The sequence below is a fragment of the Cygnus olor genome, chromosome 4, assembly GCF_009769625.2.
Source record: "Cygnus olor isolate bCygOlo1 chromosome 4, bCygOlo1.pri.v2, whole genome shotgun sequence".
NCBI lineage: Eukaryota > Metazoa > Chordata > Aves > Anseriformes > Anatidae > Cygnus > Cygnus olor.
This window is the reverse complement of record NC_049172.1, coordinates 26,615,063-26,638,611: the sequence shown is the minus strand read 5'-3', so window position 1 is coordinate 26,638,611 and position 23,549 is coordinate 26,615,063. Positions and strand designations below refer to the sequence as shown.

General features: G+C 35.8%; 1 protein-coding gene across 9 annotated transcripts in view; it reads right to left on the bottom strand.

Annotated features, from left to right (window-relative positions):
- NEK1 (NIMA related kinase 1) overlaps positions 1–23,549 on the bottom strand; it is a 43,642-nt gene that overhangs the window by 12,675 nt on the left and 7,418 nt on the right. For 3 of the 9 annotated variants that reach the window (XM_040556586.1, XM_040556585.1, XM_040556587.1), the window contains 18 exons: positions 22,711–22,765; positions 21,291–21,491; positions 20,246–20,306; positions 18,916–19,073; positions 15,726–15,785; positions 15,527–15,574; positions 15,358–15,432; positions 12,106–12,278; positions 11,892–12,023; positions 8,475–8,577; positions 6,810–6,893; positions 6,219–6,302; positions 4,905–4,982; positions 3,727–3,822; positions 3,027–3,200; positions 2,147–2,212; positions 1,822–2,056; positions 585–737 (listed from right to left, as the gene is read on the bottom strand). In XM_040556586.1, the coding sequence (XP_040412520.1) occupies positions 585–737; positions 1,822–2,056; positions 2,147–2,212; positions 3,027–3,200; positions 3,727–3,822; positions 4,905–4,982; positions 6,219–6,302; positions 6,810–6,893; positions 8,475–8,577; positions 11,892–12,023; positions 12,106–12,278; positions 15,358–15,432; positions 15,527–15,574; positions 15,726–15,785; positions 18,916–19,073; positions 20,246–20,306; positions 21,291–21,491; positions 22,711–22,765 (2,036 nt within the window). Of the gene's footprint in view, positions 1–584; positions 738–1,821; positions 2,057–2,146; positions 2,213–3,026; positions 3,201–3,726; positions 3,823–4,904; positions 4,983–6,218; positions 6,303–6,809; positions 6,894–8,474; positions 8,578–11,891; positions 12,024–12,105; positions 12,279–15,357; positions 15,433–15,526; positions 15,575–15,725; positions 15,786–16,018; positions 16,079–18,915; positions 19,074–20,245; positions 20,307–21,290; positions 21,492–22,710; positions 22,766–23,549 lie in introns of all 9 variants that reach the window. The other 6 variants (XM_040556591.1, XM_040556590.1, XM_040556589.1 and 3 more) reach the window with 4 other exon arrangements.

The window sequence follows — 23,549 nt, the reverse complement described above, 5'->3', positions numbered from 1 at the left end:
TATACTAAAGCTGTAAAAGCTTCTTGCATCTAGCACTTATAAAGCAAAAAGAGAAAGGAGAATAGACAAAAAGGGTAATAGCAAAAGAACAGGTATGAAAGTTGTTCACCAGAAATACAATAAAGATAAAGAAGCAACATAATTTGCATTAAGGACAAAAAGTACTTGTCCAGAAGGAAATTCCTTGCTAAGTCACATGCTAACAAGAACACTATGGGAGCTATGCAATTCAATATCCAGTTGACAACATCCTTTTAAAAAGACTGTGAATATTAACAAGACTGTGAATATTAACAAGCAAAGTCCAAGACATTTCAGCAAAATGAAGATCCTTCCCCCTTTCAGCACATCCATCTTAATTTCTTATCACTTGAGTGTGTTTGAAATATTTTGGTATCTTTTGGTATTGAGCCTGTGCTGACATTTGGAACATTTAGAAACACTCAGAACTGAGGCAACACACAGAAGAAAGAAAGGGTAAGGACAGAATATGCTTCAATCACTTTGAAATTATTCTCACTAGACAAACTGGCAAGCTGGCACTTCCTACATTTGCAGCGCATATAGTTACCGTCCATGCTTACCATTTGTTATATCTAGTTCTTCCAGTAATTCAGTTTGCAGCTGCAACTCTGCTTCTCCTAGAATTTTCAGGACTGAATCAGTAGGGCTTTTGCCCCAGACTTTCCTGTGGGGTTCACCAAAATCTAGCTTAATTACTTCCCCCATAGTTTGCCCTGTCAGGACACAAACAAAAACGTTAGAAACTTTTGTTCACTTTCAATATGACAAAATACTTTACTTATATTATAGTAGTTATGCTATAAATATACTATAATTGTCTATACTTTCTATAGACAAACAACCTCCACAAAGCTAAAAACAACAAAGCCAGTCTTATGCTACCTCTCCCCAAGTCATAGGGCCTAAAGACTGTGGTTAAAAGTCTAGAGTTCCTGTTCTGACAATTCATTTTAGTAACAAAAGTTATTAAATGACAATTGACACCTTCAACTTAAGAGGAAAACAGGAGGTCTTTTCAACAATTCAGGTACTCCAGAAGAAAAACTGGCTGAGAAATTTTTAAAAACTGGCATGATAAAAACTTCGCCTGTACTTCTACCAACTTGCCCATATGGAAGAGAAACTAGAAAGTCTTCTCCTGCTCTATTTTGACATTTGTTTCTGTTATTTCTCCCTGAGGAGAGCAGAGAATAAAAAGTGGCAACAAAGAAGTAGAACAAAAGAATGAAGTTTCCTGATCTTCAAACACCCTAACCATGTAAAACTACTGTGCTATGAAGCAAGTCTTTCAGTGATCATTTATTTCTACGTTGTGTAACAGCCTCACTAAGACACACTGAAACTAAGAAAAAGGTCTTCCACCTGAAATATCAGAGAAAGCAGATAGAAAATCTGAAAGACGGGCTTGATCAAAAGAACAACCCTCAGTTTTTATTGTTCTACTGAAAACATAAAAGGATTTGTAAATTGAATAAGAAACTTGCATATATTTTAAATGTTTTTATCCTTTCTGTTAGATTAATGTCTATTTAAAAGACATTTACAAAGACAACTTGAAGAAAGAAAGCGTGCATTTAATTAACTATTCGTTGAAATTATAGTTTTTTATATCAGCGGCAGGTCATTTGACTACTAAGCCTGTGCCTTATTCCTTATGCAAGGCAATACATAACCACCTGTTTTAGAAGCAAATGACACACATGACACACAAGCAGTAACAAAAAAAAAAAGAGTACTTGCTTTACAAAAGCAGACACTACTGATTTACTAATGTCATCGTGACAAATGAGTGCTTACGGTCTGTTCCAGAGAGTGAGTCTTCCAACGATAACTGTGCTAGAGGAACTACCAATTCAGATGCCTTCGATTCCCATTTTTTGCGATCTCCTACAAGTGGATGGGCATCTTCTTGCTGTTCCTTACCATCTTCAGACCCATCTGACTCAGAGAAATTTTTATTTTCTTTTCTTCCTTTGTCATCTTCTTGAGCTTTAAGATTTTGATTCAATCTTTTCAGTATTTGCCGTTTATTCTGAAATAAGGACCAACATGTATCACTTAAATAGTACCTTCCTTAAAAAGGAAAAGAAAACTAAATTAAACCAAACACAATTTGACATACTTGCACTGCAAGATCTTGCTTTTTTGTTTCCTCTTCAGCTTCCTGGATAGTAGTTACATTTTCATCCTTTAAAGAAAGAAGCATGAAATACAGTGTAGAAGAATATGTCAGAAAAAATAATCTCAAGAATATTAATAGAAATTATAGCGAAAAGTCACCTCTAACACCCTTACATTGACAACTGTAGATAGATTAAGACAGAATGGACAATACTTTGGTTTTTGTGGGGTTTCACAGAGACTGAATTTCAAGGACAGTGTCTGTGTGACCTATTTGCTATCTGAAATGGGAGCAAATGAACCAGTCTCAGTTTAAGCAGGCAAGGGAAATCCATAGCACTAAACAGGCAGAGATGAAGCTAGATGTGACATGTGCAGCAAAATGGCAACCACTTCCAATGCTAGAAATGAGTAATTCTGTAAGAGAACAGAAAAGTGGCAAGGACAGAGTCTAAGAGGACCTGTAAAGAAAAGCAGAAGTGAGAAGAAAACTTCAACAATTACAGCGTATATAATGTCAGGTCAGTAAAGAATAAGAAAATATTATCTCCATAGTATCCAGAAACACAAAGAAAACCTGCCCAGATCAAGTTGACTGACAATAGGCAGATGCACAACTACAGTTAAAAAAAAAAAAAAAGAAAGGCAAATACTGCATTACACAGAGCATTTTTCAGAGAAACATTCTGCATTGTTCTTGATCTGTCTCAATTACAGGACTAAAGCAATTTGAACTATTGTGTAAGACCTACCAGCAACTAGTATCCTTAAGCATTTTAGTTTACCTTATCTACACATTCTTCTAAAAATTCTTTTCCAAATCAGTATATCTATTTTTTTTATTTTAGGTAAAAAAGGTAACTTTTAGCAGAAGTACCTACCACACCCACTTCCTTCAAAGCAGAAGTCATGGAAATGACTGGTGTACTGGGCTTAATTGGAAGCTGTTGCTTAGGAAGAGATGCTCCAGGCTCTTGTATTCCATGCACAGGACTGTGTCCTGTAGCTCCCACATGAAAAGGCACGTTAGGACTCTTTACTCCTTTTGCTATCAGCTGTATAATACAGATTCAATTAAAAAAAAAAAGGATAAAACAATAAATCAAAGACTGCACATAAAACACAGTATGATCAAATATGCTCAGGTAAATCTTAGAAAAGGATAATAATGTCACACATTTTCATACTAAACTGTCAACTACATATATGAACTATTTCCCATTTATCAGCTTCACAACATCCCACTTTTTTTTTTTTTTAGCAGAGAGATATCACTAGTGGGACTTGTCACTCCACAGCACACGTAAGCAAAAGATTATGTACAATTTGGTAAGTTGCAGATCATTAATAAAATACTTAAGGTAATCCTAATGATTCTTAGGTTTGCTGTCCTTAAGTTCTTGAACCAAATTTTTATTCAAGTATACTTAAGATTAGGCTTTTAATGAGGGAATTCTGACCGGCAGATGCTCTCACCAGTTTCAGAAGACACATTATCTAAGCTTGAGAATCACAGTGTAAGATTTTAGTCATATAAATACATAGTACTACATATGTTGACTGTATAATAGGTTTTCTTACATGTTCTTCCCAAGCTCTTTTCTCTCTTTCGTAAGCTTCCTTTCTTTTTTGCTCTAACTGTTCTTTTAGAACTGCAGCTCGAGCATTTGCTTGGGCCTGTAATAAAGAAACAAGCAAAAAAAAAGACCAGCTTGAACCATAAAAAACGTTAGTACACCATTCTGTGGAACATCTTAAAAAGAAACACTGTTGGATCACTTCATCTCGCTTTCTCTCACTTACTGCTTTATAGACTGCGAAGGGAGGTCTCCACTGATACTCAAAATCACCACACAAGTACAATAACTGTTCTTCAATATTTAAAATGGTAACAACTCCTCAAAATATATTTACAATTCATGATTGGCATGATTAGTTTTTTAGTGTACATATTAATTGTGATAGAAGTAATTTAAAATTAGAGTATTTTCTAAAAAAAAAGTTTTGAAGCAAAATTCATTAATCATAAACTATTAAATATTCAGCTTAAACTTTCTACATTTGTTCAACAAACACAAAAAGCTTCCGTTGCTGTTTCACCCCTAGTTTTAAGGTTAGGCATAAGGTCAGCTTGTTTTTACATTGCTCTTTGAAGATGAAAGGAAAAAATGAACAGATAGAGTATGTATACCTGTATACTTGATATAAATAATACTAGATATTGTTATTAGAAGAATACAAAGAATGAAGCTCAAATAAAAAACTGGATTCCTATGAATTACAACTGATGTAAAACTCTGAACTAAATGCAATTTATCACAGGGTTATATAATAGCCCACCTTACAGTCTACATGTGGCCTCTGTCAGCACAAGTGAGGAGTTTTGGCTTCCTTTATTCTTCTAACTAGTTGTTGTTATTCAAGGTACATTTACCTTTCCATTTCTGTATCAAAATGCTATCTTAGTTATACCAAATTGCCTTGAGGACTAAAGCTAATCTAGACAGAAACCTCAAAGGCATGGATGGGAAAATCTTTGCCTGCTATGCTACATTACAACATATTTTGAAATTGCTGAGATAAATCAGTTGAAAAGAGTTGTTACCTCAATACAGTATGTATGACTTATCAGAGACAAAAACCTCTATTAGTGGATGCATAAACAAATTATTAATAGCAAAATGAAATGCAAGAAACTTCATGAGATAAGAAGCAAATTTTAAAACAAGGAGTTCCATTTCCTCCCTTCCCACGATTACCTTCTGTGCTTCTATCTTTTTGCGTTTCAGTTCTGCTTCCTCGCTTGATTCTTGTCCATCAGAACTGCCAGCTTCATTCTGCAAAACACGAGTCCGCAAAGAATTATCATCAAAGCATGTACTTAAAAGCTGAGTGATAGAAGTGACTACTGGGATCATTTAGACTGACTGTCTGACTAACACAAGCCATAATTTTACTATGTAACTCCTCACTTGAATATAGTACCTACTTGGATGAAACTTCATTTTTGAGACTAGTGATTATTATTATTATTTTTATTATATCACTGGAGAGAAAAAAACTTCAGAAAAATATTCTGGTACTTTTCATTGATTCATACATATTCTGTGTGAGCATTGTCAAAAAGTCAATTCTAGAGAAGTTCCTATAGCTAAAAGCAAATATGTTGTCATGGGTTTGGCTGGGATAGAGTTAATTTTCTTCATAGAGGCTCACACAATGCTGTGTTTTGGATTTTTGATGAAAATAGCATTGATAATATATCTGTGTTCTGTTGCAGAGCAGTGCTCGCCCAGAGGCGAGGCCTTCCCAGCCCCTTGCGCTGCGCTGCCAGCAAGGGGGCCGGGGGTGCCCCAGGAGCTGGAGGGGACCCAGCCAGGACAGCTGGCCCAGGCTGCCCAAAGGGATGTCCCACACCGCCCGGCCTCATGCTCAGCGATGACAGCCGGGGCCGAGGAGTAGGAAGGGGGACGTTGGGAGCGATGCTGTTTGTCTCCCCCAGAAACCATTGCATGTGATGAACCCTGCTTTCCTGGGAGTGGCTGAACACCCTGCCTGCCAGTGGGAAGCACCAAATAAATTCCTTGCTTTGCTTGCTCACATGACTTTTGCTTTACCTAGTAAATTGTCCTTATCTCAACCTGTGAGTTCTTGCACTTTTACCTCTCTGATTCTCTCCTCAACCCCCTGGGGAGAGAGGGCGAGCATCTGTGTGGTGGTTAGCTGCCTAGCTGCCTGCCGAGGCAAAACCACAACAAAGTATAAACATGCTAGTGCTTAACGAGAGATTTGTGGATCAAATTCAGATGTAATTTTATGTTGTCCTACTTTTTAACAGGTTATTAGGTAACATGTACTGAAGCTGCACCTCTAACTGAAATATCCAACAAATTTCATAAATTCTGTAGGAACAGATACAGGTATACTAACTGTGGAACAGAATGAAATGTGTTAATATATGTATATATACATATATTTACATGTAAAATTGCTTATCATAAAAATATTTCTGCAGGGATAAAATAATATGATCCCACAGCCAACTTCCTGAAGTATTTATTTTTCAAACTGACCTTCTCTCCACGAAGTTTTGCTTTAATCTGTTGACGTTCATTGAAGTTTTGTAGCCGGATCTGTCTTAATCTTGCCAAATATTCCTAAAGTAAGGAACGGAAATAAGTTTCAATTATAATGAAACTATCTGCAGTATGCTTCGTTTATAATACCTAAGATTCCACAAAAAGCCAAACGAAATGAGGGGAAGAAAACACTATCACTATATTAGCACTTCATAATTTCCAGAAGAATTCTCATCCAATAAAATTAAAGAAAACTGAAACTTACGTTCCTCAGTATTAAGCTACCATTACACTTGATACAATCAAGGACCAGGAATGGTTGCATCTGTTACAACACAGTTACACCCTATAGATATGCGTGCATGTTCAAGAACCTTTCCTAGGCAAACTGCTGTAGACAACAATTATTTCATGATTATTAAAAAAAAATTACACACCCAGATTCCAGAAAAAAAATGTATTTCCTAGGAACTTATAGAGTCTTCATTTTGTTACACAAATGAACCATGCAGGGAAATGAGGCACAGTCACAGTCAAAATAGTGCTGTTTGTGTGATGGAAGTGGCAAACATGCGGCAAGCATACCTCTTCTTCCTTGTTTCTGGATTTCCTTCCTCTTGCAGAAATGGGCCTGCCTCCATAGATATCTGCCACGTTTTGCAGTGTACCCTGTTTGCCATTTAATGGTATAAAATTTAAAATGGCTGGGGCAGTAAAATTATCTGCTTTATCCAGTAAATGTTCATTTATAAGAAAGCAAATCCACCAATGATCTGCAGTCGTTCTGAAATTAACTGATAACCCCCTTTGACTTATAAGAAACAAATGACAGTAATAACTGAAAATCCTGAGTAGCCAGGAAGAGGCTAGACCTTTAATATTACAGCAGTCTTCTCCCTACAATTCTGGTCTTCTCCTGCTATGTTAGAAGCATAAATTCTGACAGACAGCAGTTTTTGTACATCTGGATTAAATACGAATTGTGGCACACAGCTGGCATTTCTGCCATTGTCAAGTCAAGCCTAAGATAAAAGTGGAATCATCATATGTAGAGTAAGCATTTATCTATCATCATAATTTTTTAAACATACTATAAGTAGCAAACTCATAAATCTTGTAACATATTTGTATAAGCTTATTACATTTTCCTTTCTAAACTTAACAAGCTGTCTTACATTGCTAATACATATGGATATACAGTTTATAATCTAGATTAGTGTAATGTATTTGGCGTCCTAACTGTAAACAAAAGGATTCAACCTCAAAGGAATGGAAAACAGGAGTCCAATTCAGGACAGTACAAGAATCATTTAAATTAAAGTTTTCTGCTTGGTTTAAAATCATATTTAAATTATTATTTTTTTCATGATATACTGTAAGCTCCTGCTGAACTTATTAAAAATATCTTGATTTGTTAATTAGATGTATGTTTACTGCATTTATTATGTGTCATTACATGGACCTTATTTGTGCCTTGTAAAACACCGTGGCTTTAGCTTTCTCAAGCTTGAGTACAGAGAACCACCTGTAAATCAATACTCCAGTTAAATTCTTGACAGGAAGCACTGAATACAAAAATTTTTGCTAAATACTCTTTCAGATTGAGCTGAAAAATCAGTAATTCAAGAAAAGAGGGTATTTCTAAACTTCCGTGGTTTAGTCACTGGGGGATGAGAGAATAAATTAAAAGAACCATTCTCATAGGTAAGAAATAGCATACATTCATGAGGATTCCATGAATTCCAGTTTTGGCTTGAATGTTAAGCCATAAAAAATAGAAAGGTATATTATTCACCATATTCACTTTTTCAGAAATAATAACATCCTAATATAAAGGGATCACTTCCAAGACGTTGTTACTGCAAAACACATTTCCTAGAGGAATACTGAATTTAGAACTGCAAGTATAAAGGACAAAGAACATTTTGTGACACTGTCCATTAGTTAACCTCTAAGGACTAAAGATGGATGTCTTTATAATATCTTCTTAATAAACAGAACGTTTTTCTAAAACACATTACTGTAGCTGAGTTAAAAGTTTAATCAAACTTCATTTAAAGTTCAAGCTACTGAAAAATACATAGTTTAATTTTAACCAAAATTTTACAGGTATAAACAGAAAAAAAAAGTAATGTTCTAAAGTTCACAATATCAAGTTAGACATGCACAAAAATGTATTTTTTTTTCCTTTGTTGATTTGTAAAGCATTCTGAAGCAGTAATGTAAGTAGGAAGACCAGATTTTCCATACCATGTGTCCTTCGGCTCGAGCTTTGTTTTGCATGGCTTCCCTCTTTCGTTGCCAGAATTCTTCAACTTGCCTTGCTCTTTCTGCAGGTAACCACCCTTTTTGCCTGAATAATTACAATACATAGCAAACTGAAAGTCTGAAATACAACACTTGCAAAACCTATACATATATTCAAAGAAGGACACAAAAAGTATGAAAAATCTATCTTCACAAAATGCCTTTAATCAGCTGAAATACGTCAGACTTTCACAAAACGGAGAAAAAATAGGTTCAACTATATTAAAAGTCCTATTAAACACGCCCTCCCAGAACACTGTGTTGTTCTTCCACATCCTGCTCATCAAAACAAAATGAATGTCAAATCACAATTTTAGTGCAGTTAGTTCTGAAAAAATCTCAGCTTGTTTTCATTAATTATCATTTGTAAAATAAAACGTTAAAAAAAAGGACAGATTCTTTCAAGGCTTCCCTTTAGAGATGGGCAAGAAGACTTTCTTCATGAGCCATCCAGTAGCCTTAATCTGACCTATGCTTGGAGTAAGAGCTTCTACCACTTACCACTTAGATAACAGACACAGTGCTGGTATTCCAACAGCATTCTGGCAACTGTTTTGGGGGGATTTTGCTTTGTCTGTTTTTGAAGGGACTCTGAAGAAGATTTCCTACCTCAGAATTAACCAAAACAAGATGTTTTTTCACATTTTTCACCCCAGGTCAGGGACCTGTTTGGGTAAACAAGGCTACAATCAATTTATTGAAACTGAGCAGCTATCAAAGTTTCCTAATACATACGTATGATCATTTTGTAGTGGAAACAGTTTCTGAAAAATTGGTTAGAAGCAGACTAAGGGGGGAAAGTTCCCTATCCAAACAAAACAAAACAAGAAAAAAAAAACAACAGAAAAAGGTGATGAATGATGTTAGATATTGTAACAGATTGTGGAACGATGAGGCAATCCCCTTTCCAAGGCTCCCCTAGCCTCATCTGATTGAAGAGTATTGGGGGTCCGGCAACAGGCAGGAAGGTACTGGAATAAGCTGATAGCAATAACCCATCAGGCTGAAACAGTTAAAGAAAAAATAATTTTGCCATACAGGAACTATTCCTAGTAATTCCTAAATGAATTAGCACACTAACTAAACCCCCTTGCACCTAGTCTTCCTCACCTCACCACCCAGCAATTAGGAAATAAAATGCTATTTCCATATGCTATAATTCATGAAGTAAGAGAGATGTAAAATGACTTTGATACAACAGGACAAATGCTGTAGCTGCTCTGAAAATTCAAGACAGTCCACAGAAGTATTACCGGTAAAGAAAGAAACACTTCATAATCTTTGTATATACATATTTGGCTCACTATATGATTTTGACTATAACTGTTCATTGCATATAAACTCAACTGGTGGATAACGAACTCTGTCAAAATGGGTCATACCGACAAAGTTTAGCTTACAGTACTGTAGGAGAGGTGCTCTCTGAGCAAAAGAAACTATTTGTCTCAAACCAAGTACATAGCAAAAACTTATTTCAACTAAATTTTACGTGATACCATTTCTCCCTGCTCTAATGCTGAGTGACTCATATTGTTACAACGCTTCAACCAGATTTCTTCTGGACAGCGTTGCTGTCTAAGAGACAATTTGTAAAGACTGCTGAAGGTGAGGGTACTTAACTTCACTTTAGTTGTACTAGTGTAATCAAAAAGACTTTAACTCAAGGATTTCTCAACTTTTTTAACATACACTTTAAATTACCTATCTTCAAGAAAGTTGTTATTCTTAACATTCTTTTTCTTTTGATTAAGCATCATGAACACCTATCTTTATATCTCATCTCTAGCTGAAAGAATAAAGTGTGAGAGAGAAACACTGCTAAGCTAACTATGATAAAAAAAATTACTTTTAGGTAATGAAGTAAAAATACTTAACACATTTTAAATGCTAAGGAACAGCAGCTCAATTTAAGGTTAAAGGTAATCCAGCTTATAGACAGAAAATTATATCCATCTGTTTTAAAACTTCTGCACACTATGTTCATCGAGTGCTTCTGAGTTCATGGATTTGAGAAAAACTGAATCGATTTCTCTTCAGGATCTCCACGTTATTAGTAATTTGCAGCCCTCTAATATAGTTGCTCTCAAATTTAAACACATTTAAAACAATTTACCTGGCTCTAGCCAAGTACCACCTAATATTGTCGAATGTGTGAGGCAAACAATAATACCCCTAACCTAGGCAAGATTTGTCAATGATGGCACTGTGTGCAAAGGGTTGGGAATAAACAGAGGAGGCTGGAAAAATGCATCTATGTCAGTTGAGAAAATATACCTTCCAGTCCTGGGTTGTATCAGGAAGAATTTCAGTTAGCTCACAATGGCCCAAATTACTATAAAGGAAATAGCACGTACCTTGCAACTTGCAAAATTTTAACATCAGTGTTAAATGTGCTATACTATTGCCATAAATTTTAAAATAGAAAAACCTAGAAGGTAAAACATACACTATATGAAACATAAAACTGAATAAAATTCATTTAGAAGAACAAACGTTTTCTTTGGCCACTTCCTTTTCTTCACATTAACACCATTTATTTCTGCCCCCATGGGGTACATCTCTGGGTCTGCAGAAGTTTAAATAATCCATGATATAAAAAAAAAAAAACTATGAAAATTAGTGAGTAATGTTGAAGTACTGAACTTCTAAGTATATACTTCCCCATATACCACCCTTCAGTGTGGAAACAGCCCTTTAAACAATACTAACAGATTTGAAGAAAGGCAATGCAGTTTTGAAAAAACTAACTGAAAGAGGTTGCCAATCTACCTGAAATAGGTAGACAATCAATGCTTTTTTATATACAAAACACACTCACTCTATAATTCTGTGGTGCTTATTCTTTGCAGTAACTGTAAGTTGCATACTGTTATAACACCTAGCATTCACATCTCTTGACCAAGAAAGCTACTGTGAGTTTTCCACTGGTCAATAAACAGAAGCTAAGAACGCTGAAAGCTTTCTAGACACTCTTCTATGTTGGAAAATTAAACACTGAGATGGAGAGAAGGCAGTCAGAATGAGATGATAGAACAAGGAAGCATCTTGGCAGGTAACACAGAAAACAGAACTATGAAAAAAGCAAAGGAGGGTTATTGTTTTAGCTAGACTGTAACTGCATTAAGCCAGGAGTTTTGGCTTAAATCTAGTTTAGTTACAGTTCTAAGTAATCCTTTTTTCCCCTATCGGGAAAGCCAAGGTTTCCATTGGTTCTAAAAGAATTGTGGTCTGTGAGGGACCAACACACAAACAGACAGCACAGTACCAATGGATTTTGAGACATGTTCAGCTACTAAATGGAACAAGACAGAACAAAAATCTAACACGTAGGGACAGATTTATGGATTATCATAGTCCAACCTGTTTGCATTGGCTTGTTTAGACACCTCCTTCGATCTTTTCATTTTTTTCCTAATTGCATCAGCATCAGGTAAATGGTGATGACCTGCAGGCCCCTTAGGAACTCCTGGACGTATTCCAGGTGGAATTCCTCTGCAGATAAATACGTACAGTAACTTTCATTACTTTCATCTAAAGCAGACCACATGCAACCTCTAGTGGAAGGTAGCCATACCTCTCAACAACTTCTCGGCCTTGTACTTCTGCCCTCCATCTGGATTCCCTCTCTTCAGCTACTCTAAAGTTCTCCTTTTGCATCTGGTCAAAAATAGCATGATAATGCTCATATTGTCCTCTGGAAGACACTGGAAAAGGACCAAGACCACCTCCACCGCCATAATATGGTGCCTGAAAATCAGAAAAGGTAGGGTGGACATCTCAAACACTGGTTTTAACAAGCCCTTCCAATTTTCACCTCTCTGGCAGAATGAAAGTATTAATATGTTCTGCAACAATTCTGAACTGGTCCTAGTTTTATTCTTGGTGTTCCCCTATTTTAACCAAGGAATTACGATCCCTTTTCATCACTTTACCACTACAAGATTGATAAATTAAAAACTTGTTTTTCAGTTAGCACTCCAAAATAACACAGTATTTTACCTCCTTTTGATAATAGTGTAATTATACATGAGACATCTGTCACACATTCTGGAAGTTATTGGTGAGGAATCCATTGAAGTATAACTGGAGATAGCAGATGTTCTACACAGCAAAAATCAGTTTTAGCACAAAAAGCTAAAAATGATACAGTACTAACTGAAGCACTACTGAGTGATTTCTATCCAAACATTCACTTTTAAAATTGAAGTTAGAAACAGTTAAGCACACTTCTAAATTTGCTGAGTGACATTAGCACCAGATTTATCTGAGAATCCCCATTTTTACCAATCTATAACTTGGCTGCATCACCAGAACTGAGATGCTTCCCTACTGAAGTTCAGATCAGGGGAACATGTACCACAAGTTACAGCTTTGTGAAAATGATCTCTGTCACTCTCAAAGACTCGAATTCCTGGAGAGCCTTCGTGTGAAAATAATAATAAAAAACAAAATGTTGCAAGCAGCTGTGTACAGTAGTAGCCAAGGATGGATGCAGAAAGTGTGAAATTGGCAAAACAAGGTTAAGGTTGTCAGCACATGCATAAAAATGTTCCCTTTACACCTGGGGAAAGTGGTCAAATAGCCCATGGTAGCAAACCTGTGGAATCTGCTTTAACAATAGGGTGAATGTTCTTTCCAGAGTGGTCCAAAGTATTTCATGTACATTCGAATGGGACAGTGCAGATGTGACAGATTTACAGTTGTCCACCCAGAAGTTCTCGAACAGCCTATATTTAACATCGGAATTTGGCTCACATTCTCAGGTTCAATTGCTCAATGCACATCAATAGTCCATGTGATAGAGTACTAACCGGAAGATTTATCTAAGCATCAAAATAAGTATGCTGGTACACTGTTCTTCTGAGTAAAAATAATTTATTATACAAGACAATTGATTCTACAAACAGAATGCAAAGCCTTGCCTTAGACACTCTTAAAGGTTTCACCTACAATTACTAGAGCTCAGTTTCCAAGAGGACTACCCAAAGAAATAGTATGATCAATCTCTAAGCAAATGCTAGCAGCAGGTGCTCATCAACCATCTGCAGAACCGTTACAGCCCCTGCTAGAAGCACAAACCCAAAGTCTACTCCTTGCCATCTCTTTTCCTATTTTACCCCAGAAGCAGGTATGAGCAACCAATCCAAAAAAGACAGGAAGAGAAAATACTGCACTGCAAGACCCTGCTGTGCATTTAGAGACTATGTGGCTTGCATTACTGGAATGCTTGAACACTGCTACTCTAAACTAACAGCATCAGCAGGGAGTCACTGGCTGCAGTTTTCATGGGGGAGAAAGGAAGAGGATAATTACATCAAGAATACTGTAACAGTACATGGAAACCTCGAGTGATGATACCTTAGTGGCCTGCAGTACGATCTGCACAAAACTACCTAATCCAGAGAACAAATTTCAAACAATTTTAAAGGATGTTTGCTCTGATATTTTACACAGTGACACTTAGTGAAAATATGCACGGCCACTGAAACTCAATCTCCTTACATTACTGCGAATACGAAAAGTTAGTGATGCAGTTTTAGCTAAAAAACAGAGAGTACTTTCCATGTCTAAGGCCCTTGCAATAAAACTCTTGAAGTCAATCAAAGGCATGATTGTTTTCAGAAACATATAGAGCTCTGATCCAAATATGCCGATGCTTATATATCATGTTGTACGGAGGCCTGCATTGGTGCTTGCCAGCATCATCCTGAGAGAGAGAACGAAGGCATGGGAACCAGACGATGGTTTTTGATTTCCCATTAAAGCCACACATGGTAGTTTTGAAAGTCTGGTATTTTTACATTTGCTTTTATATTTAAGCTAAGTTATGCGATATGTGACACACAGCCAAAAATTATACCTATTTTGAAGAATAGTTATCAAAAGCAGCTAATGAAACCTGGTCACGTACTTTCGGTTTCTTCATATTTTGTTGTACAAGGAGCAGAAAATAAAACCTCTTCTCATTTTGACCCCAGTGCTTAGCCAGAGCTTGTTTATGAAAACTGTGCTGAATTTGTTTAGGCTAAATATTTTTGTAGGATTCCCTAACACCAAAACAAATGGCTGGTTTTTAACCCACTTCATATTGTTCAATAGATTTACACCACGACAATACTGAAATTTCTGCACTGGCTCTGTCTGATGAAAATAGAGGACCCAGATTTTTAGATTCAAGTATTTTCATGATACTACTTCCCAGAACAGTTATGCAAATAGAAACTGCCATAGGATTAAGATTAAATTACGTAATTTAATTCCATAAGAAGTGAATGGCTAAGGGGTTAACTGCTTTCAGGAAAAAATTACATTTACTCAGGAATTTCTTCTCCCATCATGGACAACTTATCAATATAGGTATTGTAATTGTCATTTACATTGGTAAATAAAAATGAATTCTTAAAAGCACATTTTAATATTGGGAAAGATGTCCATTATCGCAGTATGAGAACCTGGGAAAATATTTCAACAAAAAATTTCAAGAACAAACTTGAATATGAAAGAAGCTGTTCATGCATAGATTTAGCGCAGGAGAAGTAGCAAAAGCAGGAGTGGAAAAAAGAAAGTGGTGCATGAAAACCATTACTGGCAGAAAGAGGGGAGATTCAGAAATTTAATAAGTATTAAAAATGAAAACTGCACATGATCTCCAAAAAGCCAGGGAATAAAGTCTGTTATACACTCTGCCTTAAATTATCAATAGATTAATACTGGACAGCTCCAAGAGTTGATCTTCAAGAGCAGATCTTTCTGAAAAGATAAGACCATGCCAGATAACCAAGGTGGGGGGAACACATTACATCACATTTCTGCATCTGCTGCCAACCTTAACATCACCACTTCCACCTGAACCAAGCACATTCCTCCATCCTTGTTCCCTGGCTCTGTTTATTCGTTCCATCTGAAGGAGAAAACAATAAAGGAAAACATAATTCAAGGAATCACTTTAAGTAAAAATTGAGCTTCACTCTTAACACATTTTAAACATATTTTACCCTTTCTTTCTCCAATCTTCTTATTTCCTCTGCCTTCAGTAAACTGATCTGCAATGTAAGGATTAAACATATTTAGTAACTGGGAAACTGAACTACTCCATATTCCTAGGCAACAGGCAACAAAACACAACACATTTCACTAAAACTACTATGGATGTTAAAAAAAAAAAAAAAAGGGTGCCTCAAGTATCTTGTCTACCTGATCTCTCTGGCGTTTTTCTTTTTCAGGCAATTCTAACCTTTTCTTTTTTGAAGGTTCCTGAAAAACAAGCATATAATTTGGTATTTATTACCGAGCCATTATTCTGTGAAGTGTCTGTCAAGATTGGTTAGTCTTCCAATTGCTGACTTATGTCCACGAAGATAAAAATCATGTCTAGATGTTTGGAAAAAAAAAGATAAGGAGGAAAGGTTTGAAGGTTTTATTTTGTCATTCTTGCTCTGGACCTAGCTTTTGCTTAGATTGAATATTAGCAGATGATTTTGTGATACCTCAAACATTTTCCTCCTTTCTTCTCCTGGATTCATTTTCTTCATGGGAGTTGGAAAGTCCTAAATAAAAGGTGAAACTTCAAATTAGATAGCAAATGTCAATCTGAGAGAAAAATTCTAATCAAAGAAAAAAAATTCACAATTCAGTATGTGCAAAAATGGGTTTAAAATAATTCATTACTGAGGAGGTTGTAAATGAAAAGCACTGCTCAGATCTCAGGTAAAGGCTATTGTACTTGCTCATCCTCTGCTAAGAGCTCCATCTTGAAAGCTGAAGGTAGTAATTTCAGATCTGTCTCAATTTTTCTTCTCTGGCAATGTCATTCCATATTATAATCTTTTCATAGTCTTTGAGGGTCCTCGATTTTAAGATTCTCTTTTTACTTGGAGAACAGATTTATTAGGTTATCCTTAGGTGACTTCTCTTGTGTAACTCTATTTAAGTTCTTGTTATCCATGGAAGAGGGGAATGAAGCCACAATTGAATATCTGGTAAAAAGTCCGCTATACAAAATAAGCTATGTTTCTTACTCTAATCTTCTCAAAAAGTGAGTGTTACTCAAAGCTTTTTTTTTCCCCCCCTCTGACTGTACAAGAATACAGATAGATTCATAGGATTTTCTTTTGACAATCCCATCAGATTGGTACTTTAAAGTCAAGTATCTCAGAAAACAGAAATCTTTAGAGACTTCAGTCAATGCAATTCAACTACAGTGCATTCATGTAATAACACTAAGCGAGATGATTATTGCATGTTCCATTAAAAATCCAGTTGAGAACTGCAAGCTGAGGCTAGCCTGAAACAACAGCAAAGAGAAGAAAACTTACATTACACCGTAGCCATTAGTTCTATCCTACATCTTATCCCTTGTCACTACATACAACCCACACAAATAATGTCTTAAAATTGCAGCATTTTTGACTTCTTACAGCATGAGGATTCTTCCTCAGTCTGTATATCCTGCCACAGTGAGAGCTTTGGGTCTCTGTGCAAGTGGGTTTAGTGTTAGTTGGTGAAACTGATTATAAACAGCAGCAAAACAACAGTCGATTTCACAACCAAGCTTTAAAAGAGAAATAGACTTGTGGTCTCAGTAGGACACACAGGTTTGTGTGTTCCCTTCTTTTTGCTCTCTTTTTCAAACTGCACATGATGAGCAAATGAGGCTTGTGTGATAACTGACAGAAGTTATCCCTGAGGTTCAACAGTTATTGAAGGATTAAGGAAAAACTATCTCAGGGCTAATTTTCTTTCCATCTACTAAATATAATATAAAATTTCATAGACATCTCGGTATTACATTCTCCAAAGAGCCATGGGAAGGAAGAAAGGAAGAAAGGAAGAAAGGAAGAAAGGAAGAAAGGAAGAAAGGAAGAAAGGAAGAAAGGAAGAAAGGAAGAAAGGAAGAAAGGAAGAAAGGAAGAAAGGAAGAAAGGAAGAAAGGAAGAAAGGAAGAAAGGAAGAAAGGAAGAAAGGAAGAAAGGAAGAAAGGAAGAAAGGAAGAAAGGAAGAAAGGAAGAAAGGAAGAAAGGAAGAAAGGAAGAAAGGAAGAAAGGAAGAAAGGAAGAAAGGAAGAAAGGAAGAAAGGAAGAAAGGAAGAAAGGAAGAAAGGAAGAAAGGAAGAAAGGAAGAAAGGAAGAAAGGAAGAAAGGAAGAAAGGAAGAAAGGAAGAAAGGAAGAAAGGAAGAAAGGAAGAAAGGAAGAAAGGAAGAAAGGAAGAAAGGAAGAAAGGAAGAAAGGAAGAAAGGAAGAAAGGAAGAAAGGAAGAAAGGAAGAAAGGAAGAAAGGAAGAAAGGAAGAAAGGAAGAAAGGAAGAAAGGAAGAAAGGAAGAAAGGAAGAAAGGAAGAAAGGAAGAAAGGAAGAAAGGAAGAAAGGAAGAAAGGAAGAAAGGAAGAAAGGAAGAAAGGAAGAAAGGAGAAAGGAAGAAAGGAAGAAAGGAAGAAAGGAAGAAAGGAAGAAAGGAAGAAGGAAGAAAGGAAGAAAGGAAGAAAGGAAGAAAGGAAGAAAGGAAGAAAGGAAGAAAGGAAGAAAGGAAGAAAGGAAGAAAGGAAGAAAGGAAGAAAGGAAGAAAGGAAGAAAGGAAGAAAGGAAGAAAGGAAGAAAGGAAGAAAGGAAGAAAGGAAGAAAGGAAGAAAGGAAGAAAGGAAGAAAGGAAGAAAGGAAAAGAAACCACTTCTTCAGAAGACATTTTGAATTCGTTCTCTTGATGATGGCAGAAAATAAAGCTGAAGTGGGAGCTTCTTGGTTACTAGATGCTTGGAATGTGCCTAACTAACTGTATCATGAAATATCTCCGGGCTATTCAGTAATTAAAGGAATTATATATAAACAGCTTCATGTAATAGGGAACATAAAGAAAGATGACTGGAAAAAAAGATTGGTAGTATGGTATGAAGGTATCCAGAAAATCATTTCTCATTAGCTCATGGAATCAAGTCTGGGAAAGTCCTCTTCTGATTACACAATTTCTCTGCTTGACAACACTTTAGAAAGTTATTAAAAGTTTTCTAAGGTTTAAAAATTGCAGATTATTTTTGAACCAAGAAGAAAGATGCAAAGATATTTATTCTTTGTCAATGATCTTGGTTTATGTGACAGACTTTCAATATTTCTAAGAGTGGTCAACACCAACACAGAAATTGAAAACATACGCACAGCACATCTAATTCAGCAGTGACATTAGAAATCAAGCCCAAGGTGGCAGTCTCCAAAAATCCTTATATTAAAAAGAAAGAATCCATAATGAAGCAAGACAAGCATTTACAGTACTACTGCTTTCTCTGCAGATGCATACATCCATATAAGCAACATTTTGAAAAAGAATGTAAAATATTATCATACTGTTTAAATACAACATTAGCAAAACAGTTCAATTTAAGTATCTTTGTTAATTACCTGTCTAAATTTAGTCATCATCTTTTTCTCATGAAGCTTTTTGGGTGCATCAGAAGACTTCTTCATCGCTAAAGGCACTCCATATTTTGCAGCGGGTTTGGTGATTTTCTGAGCTGGTGCAACTGAAGCCAGGATTTGTCCTTGAGCTGGTCTTTTAGCTAAACAAGAAAAGTCTGCTTTACAGCTATATCCAGGCCAGTCAGTATACTGTATTTCCATTTCCTAAGGTACTGGTACAGCAAAGCTGGAGGAGAATGGGTGAAGTGCTAACATTTCATTCATGTGAGCTGACTATGTAAATGTAACATATCCAGTTGTCCAAAACAGCTCTTCTAAATATCATTTTTATATATGAATATATATTGATATTATATATTATAATATACAAAATAGCAGGACACAATCCCTGAACTTTTCACTTTTACAACTTCACTTTACACTGGAGAATATAACTTGTTCCGGCTGCCATGTTTTATTATCCAGTTGTCATGAACACAGGGAAAAGTTTTCCCAATGCAATTGAGAGGCAGGCCTCCCTCCACTAATGACACTGGACTGCAACCTGCAACACTCATGTCAGCAGAAGATGAGTTCTAAACCAGCTGCAGTTTCAACAGCCTCCAGGGATATTGTTTTCCATGAAAAGTTCCTGAAAATATGCCAATATCATCTCGTGAATTTGAATCTGTGCAAGCAGGTTTCTCTTACTACAGAATAGCAGGATGGCAGTGAAACACATTCACAATACTACCAAAAAACACCAGAGCACTTGCCACAGTTTCAAATAATTACAAGGAGGGGAAAAAAGGAAGAAAATCTAAGAAATAAGTGTAAACTGACTATTGTAGGAAAACTTGAGAAAGTGAACTACAATCTAATTTGCCACCAACAGCAGAAATTCTACTGCTAAGTCAAGGTTTAATCCTGGAATCTCTAACAAAACCTCCCACTCTTCTTTTTTCCCACAAGGAGTGGGATTTCTCATTACCCATTTGTCATTAATAAGGCAAAAAAATGTACACTAACAACAAAAAAATAGTTTTCAGCATTTGCAGTTTTCACTGTCTCCTTACATTTTGGAAACGTAACAGTGCAAGAAGAAAGAGTACACTTAAAATGTGACAGGCTCATAGATTGTGTTAACATGATTTGTACTCTACATACATCCAGCTCCCCAGTGAAAAAAGAAAACAAAAAAATGCTTCTCTCTCTCTTCTCCTCAGAACTTGTAGAATCAGTTCTAAGAAAACACCCAAAACAATACAAGAACAAAAGTAGGTATACAATCTTGCCAGATCTGAAAGCAAAAGCAGTTTACACATTTACTTACCTGGTGCAGCATGTGGTCCAAACTTCTGGAAGATTTTGTGATTGAATTCTTCTGCAATAAGCTAAACAAAAAGTTGAACTGTTAGCCAACAGTGTTTATACCCAAAGCTAGAAAGAACTCCTTTTCAGAAAAGTGCGTATGCCTCTTTCAGAAAGCTTCTAATACTATTTGCCATAACTTTAAATGAATACTAAACTATGTATGCACCAGTGACCAAAACATTTATTAAAAGATGTTTTCTGTTTTTTTTTTTGTTTGTTTTGTTTTTTTTGTTTTTAAAGATTAGATAGCATCTCTAATTTGAGCATGTGAGTTAACCAGTCATCAAAATTGTGTACACAATCTACGAGAAAATAGTATCTTTATCTGGTAGTAGTCTACTACTTGTTAACGTTTGCCTGACTAACCCTAAATAAAAATTTCATATCCATTCTGTAAAAGGCAGAACAAGCTTTGCTGTAAAGACCTCTTATTCTGAGCTTTCATTGGAGCAGTAACATGAACTATAATCAGTTGAAAGTCTATTTCATATACAATCGAAATTCCAATTATACATGGCCTTCTCCTGAAATTTCTTCAGGTTGGAATTACAGCCCATTAGGATTCTTTATACTTAGTGAGGTCTCCTTTTGCATTCATTTCCTCCGTGTCCTTTCTCTGCCTGTATTTACTTACCTCATATATCAGTACTATTCTTGTATTCTTGTATGTCATGAAAAAAACCTATCTAAATAAATGACAATCTGACTCAAAATTCCTCACTGAATATAAAGACATATAAAATAGCACACTTAACAAAATGTCAATTTATATTTGTTTGTGAAACTTAAGTAATTTGAGGTTTTTGTGTTTGTTTGTTTTTGTTTATTCTGTTTTATTTTTGTTTTTCACTTTACAGTAACAATCTTTTTTACTCAACTGGAAAGGTCTGCATAAAAGCTGTAGGAAGTACTAATATTCCAATTTCCCATGTTGTATATTGACATCGGAATAAAGAAAGTCCTATGATGTATTTAGCAAAACTATATGAAAGCCAACTCCATACCTGTGGCGTGAGAAATTTTTCAACCCGTTTGGCTATGAAGTTTTTCTCCAATATGGAGTTTACTGATGGTCTATCCTTAGGATTCCTTTTAAATAACTGTGACAGTAGATTACGTAGGTCATATGAATAATGCATAGAAACAGGAGGAAAAGATCCAGAGATTATCTTCAGTACCAAGTTCTTCATGTTACCAGCTTCAAACTATATCATGCAAGAAAACAAAACAGTTACTGCATATTACTGCTTGCCCACATGTGAAGCTGTACATAAAGGCGAGGAAAAAAACCAAACCGACAACCAAACACAAAGAATCCCCCCCTTTCATTTGCCTGAACATATCAAAACAAATTTTCAAGGCCATCAACAGTTGTCATCAATAGTTTAAAATAATCTGTGCCAAATATTGCATTTACATATAAATACATCACACTACAGCTACTTCATACCATAGAAACATACAGTTTCCCCCAGATCTTGATGGACAGTGAGACAGGTAAGGATGAAATAATTATGTAACTACATCTGCTTGATCCTCTTTACTTTCCCAAACACTTTCCACTACCACATGCCTTCTGCCCTTTTTAGAAAAGCCCTTCTAAATGAAAGAATGTAAACATGCACATTAATTCTCTGCAAAATCCAAAGGAATTCTTACACTTAGCCTACGCTCAGAAGGCGGCACGCACCAATTCCTTTGTACAACAAAAAGAAAACAGTGCATATCGCCCAGTTTACAGAAAACAACCTACTGCTATCACCTGAGAGAGGCAACTTTGTCAACACTCTTGTCCCAGAAAAGACCACGCCATAAGAAATTGCAAAAGCTGTTATGAAATCTTTATGCTCTGGAAGGTTTTTTTTTTCAGATTGACATGTTGTTATGATCTTCTTTCTTTTAATAAAAATAGCTATTTTTAAAATAAAACGATGACAAAAATGTTTTTTTTTCCCTTCGTAACTGAAAAGTGGATTAAAGATGTATTCTTCAAAAAAAAAAAAAAAAGGGCAACTCTTACTTTGGGAATTTTTTCTAAGAACTACTAGTATTCTAAAAAGGAATTCATAAATCTACCTGCACAAAAGCTGACAGTCTGAATTTAGGCTCAGTTACAACGAAAATGTGATGTGTTTGGAAAGAAAAGAACACTATTTGTTACTGCAGCTAACATCTTTTCAGCTAACACACGTACCTTGAAAATAATAATAAAAAAACAATACTAATATTTCTGCGGAGATTGGCATAAACCAAAACACCAGAAATGTTGGTCAGTATTGGAAAAGGGGATTAAATTGCTGAAGGCAATTTTAAGCAGTCACCATGAAAACCCTTAATCAACTGAAATACATTTGCAATAACAGCAGAGAAAAAATAATCTCTAAATTCAGTATTCTTTCAAACAAACAAGAAGTTCCTACTCACCGCATGTTTGAGCGTGCACATTTCATAGAGAACACAACCAAGGGCCCAGATATCACTAAATCAAGAACACATCCCAATAGTTAGTTGTGGGTGTAAGATTGACATATAACTTATTAACTAAATACGCTACCTTTGAAAAGCAAAATGATGTGTTTTGAGTAGAGAACAGTCTCCCTTGTATGTACATCCCCAGGTCCCCAAACCACAAAACCTCAGCAAACAAACAAAATCAACAATCAAAAGCAACGTCAGTCTGAAAAACATAGGGGGTTATTTTGGCTCCAGATTTTAGACCTTTTCATTTGCACTAACCAAATTAGAGAAATTAGATGAACTATGGATAAAGGCTTGTTTTCTCTAGATGTATAAATTTGCCTGAGATCTCTGAAGTATAAAAAAGCTACCCGCCATCCAACACAGCAAATAAAAATCTTAAATTCAGCTAAACAGGCCATTTACTCTGTTTAACATTTACTTACATTACCCACACTCACTAGAGGATTGTAGAATTTGTTTAGAATACAATTGGACAAGAAATCTCATGTAGGAGAAAACGAGGGACAAGGAGCTATAATCATTTTATGAAAACAATACAAATTAGTATGAGGTATTCACAACAACGGGCATGTTTCAGCCGTTTAGCGAAGAATAAGACTAAATAGCTAATAACCACTTTAATTACATTAGGGATACCGTCACCAGATACAGTGTACTTGCCAGGACAGCAAATGTAAAGTACAATACCTGCAGGATGTTCTTCCGTATGACTACCCATGCATGTGCTTAGAGAATTCAATTACTGTGTTTGTGATTTCTTTCTTAATATAGTTTCACATTCA